The following is a 20,000-nucleotide window of genomic DNA, read 5'->3' on the forward strand; positions in this document are numbered from 1 at the left end:
GATCTCAGAAGTCTTGTGAGGACCTGCTGGGAAACCCTCTTTTATAGCCCGAGACCTTATCTAGGGACTTCGCGGAAGAGCTTGGAACCTGATTCCAGGGGATTAGCGAGGCACTCAGGGCTGCTGGCACTCCCGGTGAGGAGGTTGGCACCCTTGCTAATTGAGAGGTGCCAAAGGGATGAATAGAATCACTTGACGGTAGCCAAAATAAAAGGAAAGGGACCATCTGGTGGGGAAGGAGTTTGAGGAGATTGTCTACAACCCAGCGGGTATCGAGGAGGGTGCCACAGAGAGGGGGGGGGGGTGATGAGATCACGTGACGGCAGCTGAGATAAAGGGGAAAGTGCCACCCGGCATGGAAGTGGTGATATCAGTCAAGCTACGTATTGGCACTGTCGCTAACGAGACGCGGGACTGTGACGTAATATGACGTCATATGACGTCGTCATATGACCTACTATGGCGCATTATGACGTCAGGGATATGTACTTCCGTCAATGTATCAGGCCCGGGTTCGATTCCCAACGATTAATGATGATGATAAATGCCACTTTCCCAGGTTATCCTAAGGTTTAAGGCCAATGTAGATTTTGCAGCACTTAAGAGTCTCATGGCGTGCGCTTCTCGGAAAATTTGCACGTTGTTGAAGTAACCGAAGGCTGACGTACTGTTGCGGACAGTTGAATCTGGTACAGTAGATCACTAAGTTTTACGAGAATCACACACACACACACACACACACACACACACACACACACACACACACACACACACACACACACACACACACATATATATATATATATATATATATATTTATATACATATATATACATATATATACATACACACATAAATATATATATACATTATATACATATATATATATAATATATATATATATATGTCGGCACACCAGCGCGTTTCTTTTTTTTAACACTATGGATGATTTCGTTCATAATTTGAACCATGAAGAAAAGGAATCCTTTTATAAACTGAAGAACCTTCATTTGAAGATAGTCAAATCTAGCAGCGCAGTTGACCTCAACCAAAATTGCCTTCGCGAGAACCTGTGCCCCAGAAGAAAAAAAAAAATATATATATATATATATATATATATATATATATATATATATATATATGTTATGTTAAGGCAGTCCGTCGTTGACGACGAAGACGTCCTCTCTCTCTCTTGAAAGTTTATAAAGTAAAACATTGGTAAGATCATTATCGATGTCACTGATGTATGCGCCGATGGCTCCTCAAGCCAAACTCTGAGGCGCAGCGCTTTCCACATGTTGGACATGGGATACCGTCCCCAGGTGGAAGAGGGTTTTGGGCCTGGTACTCATGCCTGCGGGTTCGCTGGAGGTTTCTGGTAGCTCTGCGTTTTTCCTCGAAAGTCTCAGCTGCTTGCTTGATGGTTAAGCGCCAGGTACATCGGTCCGAGGCAAGGGTTTCCAGTTGGTTTGGTTCTATACCGCATTTTTTAAGGTTTCGTTTCAGCTGGTCTTTGAACCTCTTCTTCTGTCCACCAGTCGCACGGGTCCCATCTCTCAGTTCACCATAGAGAACCTGTCGAGGGAGACGGTTTTCTAACATTCGTATGACATGTTCAACCCAGCGCAACTGGCGGGTGATTATCATTGACTCTATGCTGATGGTGTTAGCAGTTTGAAGAATGTCGACGTGTGGTACATGGTTACGCCAAGTGATGCCTAAAATGCACTGTAGACAGCGGATGTGGAAGGCCTCCAGTCTGCGGACTTGTTTACTGTAAAGTGTCCAGGACTCACTGCCGTACAGTAGGATGGGAAGATAGATGGCAACATACACTTTGACTTTGGTTTTAACAGTCAGGTCTCGGTTTGTATATACCTTCTCCCTGAGCTTGCCGAAGCTTACTGTGGCCTGGCGAATGCGGTTCTGAATCTCTGGTTCAAGCTCGCAGGTAGAAGAGAGAATGCTACCAAGATACTGAAGACATCCGCGTTTTTTAGTTCTTCCCCTTCCACCGTAAACCTGGAGAGTATGTTGGGGTTACGCCGTTGGGGTTCGAATAGGTACTGAAGTACCTCAGTCTTTTCCGCATTTACCAGCATACCTCCTGCTCGGTATGCATCATTAGTGGCTGTAATATTTCTCTGGAGTGCTTGCCATGTTGGGGCTGGGTATGCTGCATCATCAGCATACTGAAGATCGAATATGTAGGTTGTGCGGACTTTGGTTTTAGATTTCAGCCGCTGAAGATTGAATAGGCTTCCGTCTAATCTGTAGTTTATGGCAATGCCGTCTTCAGCTCGGGTGTTATAGCGTGCTAGGAGGGTAATGGCAGAAAGGTACAAGTTGAATATGGTGGGTGCAAGGACGCAGCCTTGTTTAACACCAATCGATACCTCAAAAGGGTCCGATAGCAGGCCCCCTGCACATACTCTTGCGGACATACCTTGATGGAATGCTCTAATGATGGCCATAAACTTGGGTGGGCATCCGCACTTTGTCATGATCTTCCAGAGCATCTCTCGGTTCACGGTGTCAAACGCTTTTGCTAGATCAACAAAGGCAAAGTAGAGGTCCTGTCTCTGTTCTTGTGCTTTTTCCAGTTGTTGTCTGGCGACAAAAATCATGTCGAAGGTGCATCTTTCCTTTCTAAATCCGCACTGTGTCTCAAGTAGTACTAACTCTGAAACGTAGCCGAGTAGTCTGGTCAGCAGGACACGGACTATATATTTTCCTGCAGTATCTAGGAGAGAGATTGCGCGACAGTTAGCACATTCAGCTGCGTTCCCCTTCTTCTTGTATATCATTACCATGATTGGATCTTTGAGTGATTGTGGTAAGTAGCCAGCTTCCCAAAATACCTTAGTCCACTTGTGGAGTCGCCGAGTCACAGCATGGCCCCCAAACTTGAATATTTCAGCTGATATGCCATCAGGTCCTGCAGCTTTGTTGCTTCTCAAGCTTTTGCAGGCTGCATGGACTTCGGTAAAGGTGGGTGCAGCATCTAGGTGGTCAAGAAAGGGTAGACATGGAAGGCGGTCAGCAAATTGTGCATCTATTGGGTTCACTTGGTTTAGGAGTTGTCTTAGGTATTCGGACCATCGGTCCAATACGCCTTGCTGATCTTTGATGATATGGCCATCAGCTGCTTTGAGAGGCGCTATTGAACTTTTGGCGTAGCCCATACGTTACCTTTACGGCTGCGAAAAAACTTTGCTGGTCGTTTTCATCTGCAAATTGCTGGATTTCTCGAGCTTTCTGGCACCACCAATCATTTTGCATCCGTCGAAGGGAGCGTTGAGCCTCAGCTCTGAGGTTGTTGAAATTTGCACGCAGAGAGTGGTTGTAATATATCTGTAATATATATTTTTAATATATATATATATATATATACATATATATATACATATATATATATATATATATATATATTGGGTGTAATGACAGTGGAGGACAAAAGATCACGATAGGATGTAAAGATAGTGGTGGACAAAATATCACGGTAGGATATAATGTCACTGGAGGACAAAATATAATTTTAGGAAGGGATGCCGGACAGAATGTCAATGAACGACGGGAGGCCGGTGTGAAACGCGGTGACGTAGGGGGGCAAAGTGTACAAAAGAGATCGAATGACCGTGAGCGACCAGATGTCCGTGATGGGGGAAATGTTAATGAGGCATTGAATGTCAATGAAGGACCAAATGTCAATATAGAGCAAGGTGTCAATAAAGAACAAAATTATAATGTAAGGCATGATATTGAAACTCAAAACGTGTCAAAAAGAAATAATCACGAGTTTCTTAAAACCATGTACTTTAATGCTCGTAGTATTAGGAACAAGTTCCAAGAAATAGAGCGTATGTCAAAAGCGAAAATCTCTATATGATACGAATAACCGAGACATGGTTAAATGGTAAAGAGTTTGAAGCTGAGTTTAATATTGCAGGATTTAAACACTTTCATCAGGATAGAAACCACAAGAAAGGTGAGGGGGTGTTCTGTTGTATGTTAAAAATAATGTCCATGCTTGTGTTTTAGAGAAAGTGAAACAGGATGCATATGAAAGTTTGTGGGTTGAGTTAACCCCAACAATTGGACAAAAAATGAATGTAGGCGTAATATATAGGCCAAAGACATTATGATTAGCAGACGACAAACTGTTGTTTTAAGAACTGTCTAGTTTCTGCAACCGGGACTTATTGATAATGGGTGATTTCAATTTTACTGACATTGATTGGATGACCTTTGAACATGGCCATATAGGTTGTCGCTTGATTGATTTTCTCGGTGACAATTACTTAGTTCAGCATGTAAAAGAGCCCACAAGACATGGAAACTTACTCGATCTATTGATCACTAGCCGCGAAAGCATAATAACCGATATAAAAGTTGATGAAACTGTTGCAAATAGCGATCACAACCTTGTTGTTCATTATGTACATAAACGACTTAGACGACGGGATAAAAAGTGATGTTAGTAAGTTTGCGGACGACACTAAAATAGAACGCCTAATTAGGTCAGGAGACGACGCAGAGATTCTGCAGGATCATCTTAACAAATTGTTCACATGGTCGGTGAAATGGCAAATGAACTTCAATATCTCTAAGTGTAGCGTCTTAAACGTAGGGCTACACAACCCCGAAAATAGATGCAGCTTAGATAACACGCTTTTAGAGAAAACTGAGTGCGTGAGAGACTTGGGAGTTCTAGTGAGTCCGGACCTTAAAACCAGGAAACAGTGCATTAGCGTCAGGAATAAAGCTAACAGAGCATTACGTTTCATTGCTAGGACGGTAACGAATAGAAATACAGAGGTAATTATTAAACTCTATCTAGCGATAGTTAGACCCATTCTTGAATATGCGGTACAGTTTTGGTCTCCATCCTACAGAATGGACATCAATTCACTAGAATCAGTACAGAGAAGAATGACCAAAATGATACATGGACTCAGAAATTTGCCTTACGAAGAGAAGCTTAGGCACCTTAACTTACACTCTCTGGAAAGACGCAGAGTGCGGGGTGATCTAATAGAGGTGTTCAAGTGGATCAAAGGCTTTAACAAGGGTGATGCAAACAAGGTCATCATATTAAAACAACAGGGCAGGACTCGCAGTAATGGTTATAAACTGGACAATTTTAGATTTAAGAAGGAAATAGGCAAGAATTGGTTTACTAATGGGGTAGTCGACGAATGGAATAAACTTAGTAACCATGTAGTAAGCGCTGAAACTATCAGTTGTTTTAAGAAACAATTAGACAACTTTATGGATGGGGATGACAGGTGGTGATGGATACGGAGCTGCCTAGTGTAGGCCTTATGGTCTTTTGCAGTCTCCTTCATTCTTATGTTCTTATGTTCTTATGTTCTTATTTCAATTTCTGCATGTCGGCCTTTGATGGCTTAGAATTAAAGTGCATTGTGATTGTTAGAAATGTATCTCTAATCACTGGGACCCATTCTGTGTCATACACACACACACACACATATATATATATATATATATATAATATATATATATATATATATATATATATATATATATATATATATATGACTAGTAAAAGAGGTGTGGAAGGCAGATGTGGAGGGAGTGAACATGAGGGGACGTCCTAGGATGAGGTGGATGGATGGGGTGAAGGGGGCTTTTGGGGAAGAGGGGAATGTATGTTGAGGAAGGACGGGAGAGGACAGAAGACAGGGGTGAATGGAGAATGGTTGTATATGGATGATGTTGTGATTGAATGAGGCGGAATGGGCGGGTGGATGGGGGGTGAGGTAGTATGTGTGAGAAAAATTTGACGCAGCCCGAAGGGATTTCTCCCCGTCCTCTCATTTTATGCAATGGGGGGACGGAGAGGGGGGGGGTCGCCGATTTAATGAAGCGGCCTTGCTGTGGATGTGCTGTGTCTTGCGACACTGCTTCTGACCCAGGGCAGTGGACAAGGTGCAGAGATGACCCGTCATTCAGGAGGTGCTAAGATAAGAGGGAGGGTGGAGGGGTGTGGAGTGTATTCAGGGATGGAATGGGTGGGAATGATTTTGTGCCTTTTTCTTTTTGGCTACCCCCCTTGTAAGGGGGAAAAAGCCTTGGTATATGTATGTATGTATATATATATATATATACATATACATATATATATATATATATATGTGTGTGTGTACATTTGAAAAGTATGGGAGCAGATTCTCTTGCAAGCATGTGTTGTTAAAGTCGACAGCGTTCTGGTAGTTGTTAATCTTGTGCGTATTCCAAACCGCCACCCGTGAGAGCTTAGTTAAAAACACTAAAATAATCACAAGTAGTAGAGATCAACGAAACCTCAAGATTTTATAAGCAATGTACATAAGAGAATATAACCCCATTGTAAACATCCAAATATAATTTCAAGCATTAACTTGTATAACAATTCTCTCTTCCGTATGGCAAACCCCTCCATCCCTCTCCCTCCAACCGACCCCTCCGCTTCCACCCCACCATCCGACGCTGTCGAGAGAGGTCATAATTGCCCTCTCCCTCCTTTCTCCTTGTTTAAGGACTGTGACTGTGGTCCATAGGGGTATCACTAAAGCTCCCCCTCCCCCTCCCTCTGAAATTAATTAACTTCCTAATTCCAATGGGCCACTGTGTGGAAAATTTTCGTCCCTATTCTGTTAATGAAACATCATCTATTTTTTATTTTATAATTTTATTCCTATGTCATATAATATCTTTATAAAAATTAACAACCTTATAACATTAGATTTTAAAAAGAATATTTGCATTATCACATGGTATCACACGATAAAGTCAAAATTTAGTATTTTGAAAAGGCAGTGGGCCAGGACCCGGACCCAAGAATGTTCGAGTCTTCGTCTTTGACGAGTTCGGGAGCTCAGACGGGGCACTTGACGTTCATCTGATAGTCACAGATCTGGCGCCCGGCGTCGAAGTAGAGGGGGGCGAGGCAGGACATCCAGACGGCCACGCCGTTGTCCACACACTGGTAGAAGGAGTGGCAGTCGGAGGGGTTGGCCTGGAGGGGCGGCTTCTCGCCGTTGGGTCCGAAGACGCAGTTGCGGAGGACCACGAGGGGGACAAGGCCACGGCTCATGTCCGCGAAGGGAGTCTCCTGCTGACCGTCTTCGGTGCCTCCGGCGGGAGGGTCCTGGGGAGCGTCATCCCTGGAGCCCGGGCATTCGACGTTGCCCGGGTAGTCGCAGACGTGGAGGTCGGCGTTGTAGGCCAGGCCCTCGGGACACTTGTGCAGGAAGGCCAAACCGGCGTCGACGCACATGTAGAAGGTGAGGCAGTCCTCTGGGTTCGAGATGAGGACGACCGTCTCCTGAGGTGGAGGGCACTGGGAGCCGATCTCTGGGGGAGCCACGACGGGTGGGGGGTCGGGTCGTCCTCGGGGGGTCGGTCCCCGTCGGGGGCACCTTACTGGCGTCTCCGCAGGCCACGTTGTAAGGAAAGTCGCAGTAGTTCTTGTCCGAGTTGAAGAGGAGCCCCTCAGGGCACTGCTTGAGGTAGCCCAGTCCGCCCCACGAACACAGGTAGAAGAGGTCGCACTCGGTCGGGTGGGGCACGAGGGTGTCCGGGGTGCTCGGCTCCTGTGGGCACTCGGGTAGGGGCACACCCGTCGGAGTGCCACCGCAGGCGAGGGCCAGTGCCACCAGAGACAGGGTCAAACTGGGGAGAGAGAAAGTGATAGAGGTCATCCGGCTGTTATCGAGCTCAAAAAAGAAGAAAAAAGACATAAAAAAGACCAAAATCTCTGAGAAGGTCTCCTCCAAAAACCACAGATGACTTTCCATTTCAGAAAACCAAAATTTGAACGTGGAGTCCAACTCCAGAAGTCAAGACTCCTCTACAAGGAAGAAGAAGACCAGCGCGACATGATATTCACAACAACAAATGCAATATTTCTGGAAAAACAGAAAAGTACAAGAACCTAGTTACCTCACCTTACGAGAGCCATGAAGGCGGTGAAGGAGGTTTTCCTTCGTGTCTTAGTTGCAGAAGAGGAGGGCTCTCGAAGTTCCTACGATCTCACCGATCTCAGAAGTCTTGTGAGGAACCTGCTGGGAGACCATCTTCTTTTATAGCCCGAGACATTATCTAGGAACTTCGTAAAAGAGCTTGGCAACTATTTCCGCGGGATTAGCGTGCCACTCAGGGCTGTTTGCACTTCCGGTGGTGGTGGTGGTGGTGGGGTGTGGGGTCGGCACCCTCGCAAATGGAAAGGTGCCAAAGGGACGAATAGAATCATTTCACGGCAGCCAAAATAGAAGGAAAGGGATCACCTGGTAGGGAAGTGATTTGGGGAGATTGTCTATAACCCAGTGGATATCAAGGAGGGTGCCACGGAGGGGGAATTAAATCACTTAACGACAGCTGAGATGAAGGGGAAAGTGCCACCCGGCATGGAAGGGGTTATATCAATTAAGCTATGCATTGGCACTGTCGCTAACGAGACGCAAGACTACGTGACGTCATATGATGTCATGACGTCATCATATGACCTAATATGGCGGATTATGACGTCATGTTACATAATGCAAGCTTTTCCACTGGTGCAGGGATAATCGTATGTACTTGCGTCAACGTATCAGGCCCGGGTTCGATTCCAAACGACTAATGACGATGATAAATGCCACTTCCCCTGGTTATCCTAAGGTTTAAGGCCAATGTGGATTCTGTCACATTTAGGCGTCTTCTGGAGTGCGCTTCTCGAAATATTTGCACGTTCTTGAAGTGCCCGAAGTACATCTGTTGCGGACAGTTGAATCTGGTAGAGTAGATCACTTGACTAAGTTTTACGAGAATCACATACCCACAGATGTAGTATATAGTATTAGATACTCGTGTATATATATATATATATATATATATATATATATATATATGCATATATATATATATATGTATATATATATATATACATATATATATATATACAGTATATATATATATATATATATATATTTGTGTGTGTGTGTGTGTGTGTGTGTGTGTGTGTGTGTGTGTGTGTGTGTGTGTGTGTGTGTGTGTATGTATGTATGTATGTATGTATGTATGTATATATGTATGTATCATGCAGAATCCACAGGGAAATTAAAGTTCGGAATACTAAACGTTTTCGTCTATTACATCCTTAAAGTACTCTGAGGATGTCGTAATAAATGTATTCCGAACTTTAATTTACCCGGTGGTTTCTGCATGATCATTTAGTCACGCATTTTTGTGACTATTTCTGCAATGTATATATATGTATATATGTATATATATATATATACATATATATATATATATATATGTATTCCATCGATTCGCCCCTTCCGTTCCGGTTGGCACTTTTCTTTTTATTCATGTTGCAGTCGAATGATTTTATTCATATCCGTGAACCCCTGCGTTTACTTTGAAGTACTTCTACTAGTCGCCAGCTTCAGCCCACGGCTTGCTGAGGTCGTCTGAATTAAAAATTGTCATTTTTCTTATATACACACGAAGATGATATAGGAAATACAAATTCCTTTCTCTTTTCATCTTTCTAATTATGTGATTATTTATTTGTTTATTCGCTTATCTATTCATCTATTCATTGTCTATTTTTTCTATTTGTCTATTTATTGATTGGTCTACTTTTTATTTACTTATCTATTTATTTTCCTATTTATTTATTTATTCATTTACTATCTATTTATCTATATATTGTCTATTTTTTCTATTTACTTTTTCTTTTTTGTCGGGGTGGGGGATTGTCAGAATGAATATTTATGTGACCCATAAGGATTTGATATCATTTTCTGTAATGCGAATATTTAAATATCGTACGATTTTCGTGTATCTTTGTTTATGCATATATAACACAGTAATAACACATAAATCATATGATTTTTTTTACAGTTTTTTTAAGATAAATATTACTCAGTTTATGAACGGCATAATAAATGTTTATTGAATGTTTCAGAGAAGATAAGTAATGTTATCAGATTTACGTTTCGAAGCCGACATTCGAACGTTTGATTCTGCTTCTAAAGCTGGTGATGTCAACAAAGCGGACGCCATTTTTTTTCTATTCAAAAGCAATATACGCTCTTCTTTCGAAATATTAACGTCAATATGTCGGTGTTAGTTATCTTAGTGTTGTGCATTTGTGTATCGGAATTTTAGTGACTCCAAGTGATTCTTCTTAGTGAGTTTCGGAAATTTAGTGACTCCAAGTGATTCTTCTTAGTGATTTTCGGAATTTTAGTGACATCAAATAATACTTGTTATTGTTTTTTCAAGCATTTAGTGACTCCAAGTGATTCTTCTTTGTGTTTTTCAAGCATTTGGTGATCTAGTGCTTCTTAGTGTTTCTAGTGCTTCTTAGTGTTTATGTTTAGTGACTGTGGCTCTTTTTATTCATATATTTCTTCATTCATTCATTTTTTTCATCTATTTCTTTATTCTTTTTTTCCCTTAAAGTCCTCTCGTATTCATAGTATTCGAGTTCTGGTTCTGAATTCTAAAAGACTTAAAAAAAAAAAAAATGCCCAAAGTGTTTGTGTTTTGATTCTAGAGTCTAAAGAACATAAACAAAAGAGAGGCATAGTGTTTGTGTTTTGATTCTAGAATCTAAAGAATATAATCAAAAGATGCACAAAATGTTTATGTTTTGATTCTAGAATCTAGAGAACATAAAAGATGCCCCAAGTGTTTGTGTTTTGATTCTAGAATCTAAAGAACATAAAAGATAGCCATAGTGTTTGTGTTTTTATTCAAGATTCTAGAAGACTTTCGGCTGCAAAGAATCCTCTACATTCTTCTAAAAAGAAAGTTGCCGGAATATCGAATTCTCGAGGTACACTACAATCGACAAACTGCTGATGTGAGTACATTACGATTTGTAAAATGTTATTGAGAAGTCGTGAATTTTATTTCCTTCGATAATTTGTATTATATTAGTGTTTTGTTTTCTATTGTTGTTGTTTTTTCTCTTATTTCTGATTTAAGCTAATTTAAATTGACCGAAGTTAACTTAGCGTAAACTGACTTAACCTGACCTACCCTAATCTAACTAAACCTGACCTAGCCTAACCCTCCCTAACCTGACATAATCTAATGTAACCAAAGCTGGCCTAACCTAACCCTACCTAACCTAACCTAACCTTACCTAACGTAATCCTACCTAACCCGACCTAACCTGACCAAACCTAACCCTACCTAACCTAACCAAATCTGATTTGACCTAACTTGACTTATCCTCACCTTACCTCACTTGATCGACTCTAACCTAACTCTAATTTACCTTTACCTAACCTAGCCCTACCAAACTTAATATCACATAACCAAACTTAGCCTAACGACACCTAACCTAATCTGACCAAAATTATGTCCCCAGGCCCACTCGTATAAACAGTATTCTCTAAAGTAACCATATATACATATATAAACACACACATATATATATATATATATATAATATATATATATATATATATATATATATGTATATGTATATGTATATATATGTATATATTTATTTATCTATATATATAATATATATATACACATATGTATATGTATGTATACATATATATATATATATATATATATGTATGTATATATTTATTTATCTATATATATAATATATATATTATATATATGTATATGTATATATATATATATATATATATGTATATATATGTATATATATATACATATACACATATATGTACATATATATATAATATATATATATATATATATATATATGTATGTGTGTGTGTGTGTGTGTGTGTGTGTGTGTGTGTGTGTGTGTGTGTGTGTGTGTGTGTACATATATATATGCACATATATATATTATATAATATATATATATATATATATGTATATATATATATAAATATATATTTTATATATATATATATAAATATATATAGGAAGACAGCAAATGAGTCGTTTCAAAGACAGAAATGGAGAAATAATTAAATGCAGGGACAGAATGGTAAAAAGAGTAGAAGAATTTTACCAAGAGCTTTATTCGCCGAAGACCGTAGTTGAGTCAGTAAATTCATGTGTAAACGTTAGTAATGTTCCAGAGATTACAAAGGAAGAAGTAGAATTTGCTCTAAAAACTATGAAACGAGGAAAAGCACCTGGGGAAGATGGTATATCGATAGATCTGTTGAAAGACGCAGGTAAATTAGTTCATATTGAATTACCTCAGTTGTACACCCAGTGCTTACGTCAAGAAAACGTTCCTGATGCGTGGTGTAATGCTATAGTGATTTTGCTTCATAAAAAAGGAGACCAGAAGGACCTTAGTAACTATCGACCGATTAGCTTGCTATCAAATGTATATAAAGTATTCTCCAAGATCCTTACAAATAGACAAAGTCAAGTTTTAGATGGAAACCAACCAAGAGAACAGGCAGGCTTTAGGAGCGGATATTCGACTCTAGACCATTTGCTGGCGATAAACCAACTAATCAAGAAAACGACAGAATACAATATACCTATGTGTTTAGCTTTTGTAGATTACGAGAAGGCCTTTGACTCGGTAGAACAAATAGCAGTACTAAACTCGCTACGCAAACAGAGTACAAACGAACAGATCGTAAGAGTTTTAGAAAAGATTTATGCGAAAGGTACCGCTATAATTCAACTACATAAAGATACAAAAAAGATCAAGATCGAGAAAGGAGTACGGCAAGGCGATACAATTTTACGCAAACTATTTACAGCTTGCTTGGAAGATATTTTCAGAAGATTGAGTTGGGAAAAGAAAGGTTTAAAGATTAATGGCAAATATTTGAACCACCTAAGATTTGCGGATGACGATAATCTTATTTCAGAAAAAGCAGAAGATTCGCAAGATACGCTGAGTGATCTGAACAAGGAAAGTCTCAAAGTAGGTTTAAAAATAAATAAAAATAAATCCAAAGTAATGTTCAAAACGAAATTTCAAAGTAAAGAGATTGTAATTGATGGCGAGAGTCTTGAAGAAGTTGAAGAGTATAATTATTAAGGGCAAATGATGAAAGTGACGAAAGATCATGATAATGAAATAAAAAGACGCATTACAATTGGTTGGAAAGTGTTTGGTAAGTATAATAAAATCCTGAGAGGCTCTCTACCTTTATGTTTGAAACGTAGAGTTTACAACCAATGCATTCTGCCAGCAATAATCTACGGGTGTGAGACTTGGAAACTGACGAAGGCAATGGAAACAAAGCTAAGGACTGCACAGAGGAGAATGGAGAGATCAATGATTGGTATAACACTGAGAAACCGAAAGAGAACAAGTTGGGTGAGAGAGCAGACCAGATTGAAAGATATTGTGGAGGCAGTAAAAGAAAGGAAGTGGAATTGGGCAGGTAAGTTAGCGCGAACGACTGATGAGCGATGGAGCAAGTGTGTTACTGAGTGGACGCCGCGAGATAGGAAGCGTGGAAGAGGGAGACCAGACAGAAGGTGGAGAGACGAGATAGAGAAGTTCACAGGAGTGACGTGGCAGAGGATGGCGCGGTCGTGTGAATCATGGAATGGTATGAAGGAGGCCTTTGTTCAGCAGTGGACTCAGGATGGCTGATTTGATTGATTGATTGATATATATTTATATATATATATATGTGTGTGTGTGTGTGTGTGTGTGTGTGTGTGTGTGTGTGTGTGTGTGTGTGTGTGTGTGTGTGTGTGTGTGTACATTTGAAAAGTATGGGAGCAGGTTCTCTTGTAAGCATGTGTTGTTAAAGTCGACAGCGTTCTGGTAGTTGTTAATCTTGTGCATATTCCAAACCGCCACCCGTGAGAGCTTAGTTAAAAACGCTAAAATAACCACTAGTAGAGATCCACGAAAAATCAAGCTTTTAGAAGCAATGTACATAAGAGAATATGACCCCATTGTAAATATCCAAAGTGATATGATTTCAAGCATTAACTTGTGCAATAATTCTCCCGTATGACAAACCCCTCCATCCATCTCCCTCCAACCGACCCCTCCGCTTCCACCCCACCATCCGACGCTGTCAAGACAGGTCATAATTGCCCTCTCCCTCCTTTCTCCTTGTTTAAGGATGATACGTGACTGTGGTCCATAGGGGTGTCACTAAAGTCCCCCCCCCCTTCTGAAAGTAATTAACTGTATAATTTCAATGGGCCACTGTGTGGAAATTTTTCATCCCTATTCAGGTAATGAATCATCATCTGTTTTCTTTTATCATTTTATTCCTATGTCATATGATATCTTTATGAAAATTAACAACCTTATAACATTGGATTTTAAGGAAGATATTTCCATTATGACATAGTATCACACGCTAAAGTCAAACTCCAGCGGGAGGGTTCTGGGGAGCGTCGTCCCTTGAGCCCGGGCAGTCGACGTTGCCCGGGGAGTCGCAGACGTGGAGGTCGGGGTTGTAGGCCAGGCCCTCGGGGCATTTCTGCAGGAAGGCCAGACCGGCGTCGACGCACATGTAGAAGGTGAGGCAGTCCTCCGGGTTCGGGAGGAGGACGACCATCTCCTGAGGTGGAGGGCACTGGGAGCCGATCTCAGGGGGAGCCACGACGGGTGGGGGACGGGTCGTTCTTGGGGGCACATTGCTGACATCTCCGCAGGCCACGTTGTAAGGGAAATCGCAGTAGTTGTTGTCCGGGTTGAAGACAAGCCCCTCGGGACACTGCTTGAGGTAGCCCAATCCGCCCCACGAGCATAGGTAGAAGAGGTTGCACTCGGTCGGGTGGGGCACGAATGTGTCCGGGGTGGACGGCTCCTGTGGACACTCGGGCAGAGGCACGCCCGCCGGAGTGCCACCGCAGGTGAGGGCCAGTGCCACCAGAGACAGGGTCAACCTGGGGAGAGAGAGACAGGTCATCCGACTGTCATCGAGCTCAAAAAAGAAGAAAAAAAAAGAAAAAATCTCTGAGAAAGTCCCCCAAAAACCACCGATGACTTTCCATTTCAGAAAACCAAATTTTGAACGGTAGAGTCCAACTCCAGCAGTCAAGAGTCCTCTGCGAGGAAGACGAAGACCAGCACGACACGATATTCATAACAACAAATGCAATTTTTTTTTAGAAAAATATAAAAGTACAAGAACAGAGTTGCCTCACCTTACAAGAGCCATGGAGGCGGAGGAGGAGGACTTCCTTCGAATCTTAGTTGCAGAAGAGGAGGAGGTCGAGGAGGAAGAGGAGGGCTCTCGAAGTTCCTACGATCTCACCGATCTCAGAATTCTTGTGAAGAACTGCTGGGAGAAGCTCTTCTTTTATAGCCCGAGACCTTATCTGGGGATTTCGCAAAAGAGCTTGGCAACTAATTCCACGAGACTAGCGTGACACTCAGGGCTGCTGGCACTCCCGGTGAGGAGGTTGGCACCCTCGCTAATGAAGAGGTGCCAAAGTGATGAATAGAATAACTTGACGGTAGCCAAAATAGTAGGGAAGGGGTTTGAGGAGATTGTCTACAATCCAGTGGGTATCGAGGAGGGGTGCCACGGATGGGAATTAAATCACTTAACGGCAGCTGAGATAAAGGGGGAGGTACCACCCGGTTTGGAAGGGGTTATATCATTCAAGCTACATATTGGCACTGTCGCTAACGAGACGCGAGACTGTGTGACGTCATATGACGTCATATGACCTACTATGGCGCATTATGACGTCAGGGATATGTACTTGCGTTAATGTATTAGGCCCGGGTTCGATTCCCAACGACTAATGATGATGATTATAAATGCCACCTCCCCTGGTTATCCTTAGGTTTAAGGCCAATGTGGCTTCTGCCAAACTTAAACGCCTCCTGGCGTTCACTTCTCGGAATATTTGCACGTTCTTGAAGTATCCGAAGGCTGGCGTACATCTGTTGCGGATAATTGAATCTGGTACAGTAGATCACTTGACTAAATTTTACGAAAATCACATGCCCGCAGATAGAACTATATAGAACTAAATACTCGTATAAACACACACACACACACACATAATATATATATATATATATATATATATATATATATATATATATATATATATATATATATACAGTGGTACCTCTATTTACGCGATTAATCCGGTCTGCACACCTCCGCGTAAATAGAAATTCGCATAAATGGAGACACTATTTTCTATTGAAATCAATGTTAATTCAATTAATCTGTTCCCGACCTCGAAAAAATCTATTTTTATCCTCTGATATGATGAAGCCTGTCACCAAACGGACATAAATAGGTATGATTATGATATTCCTGCAACATTAATGCCAAAAAATCAATGCTAAAGACCACTTACAAGGTAAAGAATATAATGAAAAAAGCAATCTTTTGTACCTACCGATGGTAAGGCTTGCAGCTGGCGTAGGGGGATGGGAGTGAGGAGGTGGTGGAGTGGTGGGGGCTTACTGACCCCCCTCTGAAGGAGGAGGTGCTCCTTCAGCTGGAGCGGCACCCTCATCAGGGTGCTGTCGTTTGGCACGAGGCTGGAAGAATTCTGAGATGGTTGTTTGCCGGCGCCGTGTGTGCAGGATTTGGTAGTAGCGAGGAACCAGTTCATTGAACTGGCCTGCAACACTGCTAACTAGTGTCTGGTCCGGGTGTGTGACCACGAAATCGTAGAGCTTCCTCCACATTACATGGGCCTCATTCACCTCCTATGTGGTGGTGCCTTGAACACGATCGTCGTCTCTCTCAACCTCTTGCCTTTCCCGAGCCAGTTCGGCGACCTGCTCCTGATGCAGCTCCTTTAGCTGCATCAGAGTAGATTTCCTATTCCGGTCATCATTGGCTTGACGTTTCGATTCTGCCTGAGTCATTATCAAAAGACAAAGATGAAACAAATACATGGATCTATATAGTACAAAGATGCAGAAATACAGCGTGTGATTGGCTGGAAGAATGACCTTTTCTCGTCCCCTCATGGCTGAGAGGGCGGGACAGTTTTCCACGTACGCTCATTGGCTGGCTTGTCCGTTCTCTCGAGCCTCGCTACCCCGCGGCTGTAGCGTGATGTTTTCCGTCCTGCCTCGGGGGTTGCCTCTCCTGAAAGGCTTAATACTTGGGAGTATAGTAGGGGCGTCTTGGTGGGAATTCAGAGACGGCCTACTATCAGCATATATATATATATATATATATATATATATATATATATATATATATATATATATATATATATAGATATATACCTGTATATATATATGCATATGTATATATATAATGTATGTACATATATATATACATATATATTTACATATATATATATATATGTATATATATAATATATATATATATATATATATATATATATATATATATATATATATATATATATATATATCAAATCAGCCATCCCGGGTCCACTACTGACCAAAGGCCTCCTTCATAGCATTCCATAATTCATACCACCGTACCATCCTCTGCCACATCACCCCTGCAAACTTCACAATCTCGTCTCTTCACCTCATGTCTGGTCTCCCTCTTCCACGCTTCCTATCTCGCGGCGTCCACTCAGTAACACACTTGCACCACCGTTCATCAATCGTTCACACTAACTTATCTGCCCAATTCCACTTCCTCTCTTTCACCGCTTCCACAATATATTTCTCTCTAGTTTGCTCTCTCACCCAACTTGCTCTCCTTTGGTCTCTCAGCATTATTTCCATCATTAATCTCTCAATTCTCCTCTGTGCAGTCCTTAGCTTTGTTTCCATTGCCTTCGTCAGTTTCCAAGTCTCACACCCGTAGATTATTGCTGGCAGAATGTATTGGTTGTAAACTTTACGTTTCAAACATAAAGGTAGAGAGCCTCTCAGTATATCATTATACTTACCAAACACTTTCCAACCAATTGTAATGTGTCTTTTTATTTCATTATTATGATCTTTCGTCACTTTCACCGCCTGACCTAAATAATTATACTCTTCAACTTCTTCAAGACTCTCACCATCGATTATGATCTCTTTACTTTGAACTTTCGTGTTGAACATTTCTTTGGATTTGGTCTTATATATTTTTAAACCTACTTTGAGATTTTCCTTGTTCAGATCACTCAGCATATCTTGCAAGTCTTCTGCTCTTTCTGAAATAAGAATAATGTCATCCGGAAATCTTAGGTGGTTCAAATATTCGCCATTAATCTTCAAACCTTTCTCTTCCTAACTCAATCTTCTGAAAATATATTCCAAGCAAACTGTAAATGATTTGGGTGAAATGGTATCGCCTTGCCGTACTCCTCTCTCATTCTTGATCTGTTCTGCATCTTTATGTAGTCTAATTATAGCGGTACCTTTCGCATAAATCTTTTCTAAAACCATTACGATCTGTTCATTAGTACCCTGATTGCGTAGTGAGTTTAGTATTGCTATTTGTTCTAACGAGTCGAAGGCCTTCTCGTAATCTTCAAAAGCTAAACTGAGAGGTATATTGTATTCTGTCGTTCTCTCAGTTAGTTGGTTAATCGCCTGCAAATGGTCTAGAGTCGAGTATCCTCTCCTAAAGCCTGCTTTTTCTCTTGGTTGGTTTTCATCTAAAAATTGACTTAATCTATTTGTAATGATTTTGGAAAATATATACATTTGATAGTAAGCTAATCGGTCGATAGTTACTAAGGTCCTTCTGGTCTCCTTTTTTATGAAGCAAAATCACTATAGCATTGCAACATGATTCAGGAACGCTTTGCTGACGTAAGCACTGGGTGTACAACTGCGCTGAATATGAACTTCTTTCCCTGCGTCCTTGCAAAGGTTAAGGATAATAAGAAGGAATATTTGTTAGAAATTGAAAATAGATTTGAAGCTCTAAGAACTAACGAAGACACCTTCGAAGATATGGATTTGAATTTAGTGAATATCATTAGGGAATCGGCAGAGAAAGTAGGAAGTACAAAAAGTATTAGCGAAAACAAATATTCTAAAGCTATAAATGACCTAATTAAAAGAAGGAGGACGATGCAGATTATAAGCAGGAGAGACGAAATAGAGTAGAACTAAACAAGCTTATCAACAAAAGGCAGAGATCAGAGAAAAGAAAGAAAACATGGATGAAATAGAGGAAACTATTCGGAAAGGTAAAAGTATTAAAGGGACTGAGCGTAGACATGCTTTAGGAAGACAGTAAATGATATGTTTGAAAGATAGAAATGAAGAAATCATTAAATGCAGAGACAGAATGGTTAAAAGAGTAGAAGACCGTAGTTGACTCAGCAAATTCATATGTAGACTTAAGTAGTGTACCAGAGATTACAAAGAATTATAATTTGCCTTAAGAAATATGAACCGAGGAAAAGCACCTGGGGAAGATGGTATATCAATATATATATATATATATATATATATATATATATATATATATATACATATATATATATATATATACATTATATATATATGTATATATATATAAAAGTATAATATATACATATACTGTATATAATATATATATATATATATATATATATATATATATATAAGGCGTCAGATAACATTGATAATTTAGCAAAGCGTTCGATAATGTGCCACATCAGATACTACTAAATGAAATCAAAGCCAATGGCATAGGAGGAAGAGTGTTAGAATGGATTAGAGCTTGGATTAGTTACAGAAAACAGCGGGTCACCATAAATGGAGTAAAATCTAGATGGGGCAATGTTACTAGTGGGGTCCCCCAGGGCTCGGTTTTGGGTCCCTTTTTGTTCATTATGTACATAAACGACTTAGACGATGAGATAAATAGTGGTTTTAGCAAATTTGCGGACGACACTAAAATAGGATGCCTAATTAAATCAGGAGACGACGCAGAGATTCTACAGGATGCTCTTAACAAATTGTTCACATGGTCGGTGAAATAACAAATGAACTTCAATATCTCTAAGTGTGTTAAACGTAGGGCTACACAACCCCGAAAATAGATACAGCTTAGATAACACGCTTTTAGAGAAAACTGAGTGCGAGAGAGACTTGGGAGTTCTAGTGAATCCGGACCTTAAAACCAGGAAACAGTGCATTAGCGCCAGGAATAAAGCTAACAGAGCATTAC

General features: G+C 40.7%; 2 protein-coding genes and 1 pseudogene across 2 annotated transcripts in view; all 3 read right to left on the reverse strand.

Annotated features, from left to right (window-relative positions):
* LOC143037233 (protein obstructor-E-like) overlaps positions 1–11 on the reverse strand; it is a 1,295-nt gene extending 1,284 nt beyond the window's left edge. The window contains exon 1 of the mRNA XM_076205357.1: positions 1–11. This exon is cut by the window's left edge and continues 90 nt beyond it. The gene's annotated coding sequence lies outside the window, so the exon portion shown is untranslated.
* A 6,664-nt stretch (positions 12–6,675) lies between these two features.
* On the reverse strand, positions 6,676–8,091 carry LOC143037234 (protein obstructor-E-like; annotated as a pseudogene).
* Positions 8,092–14,182: 6,091 nt separating this feature from the next.
* LOC143037235 (peritrophin-1-like) lies at positions 14,183–15,236 on the reverse strand. The gene is made up of 2 exons (XM_076205360.1): positions 15,088–15,236; positions 14,183–14,826 (listed from the first exon to the last, which is right to left on the reverse strand). The coding sequence occupies exons 1-2, from the start codon at positions 15,099–15,101 to the stop codon at positions 14,301–14,303; spliced, it is 540 nt and encodes a 179-aa protein (XP_076061475.1). The 5' UTR covers positions 15,102–15,236; the 3' UTR covers positions 14,183–14,300.
* Positions 15,237–20,000: the final 4,764 nt, after the last annotated feature.

This window comes from Oratosquilla oratoria, chromosome 22, assembly GCF_046742065.1.
Source record: "Oratosquilla oratoria isolate Oo_2021 chromosome 22, ASM4674206v1, whole genome shotgun sequence".
In the NCBI taxonomy this organism is placed as follows: Eukaryota; Metazoa; Arthropoda; class Malacostraca; order Stomatopoda; family Squillidae; genus Oratosquilla; species Oratosquilla oratoria.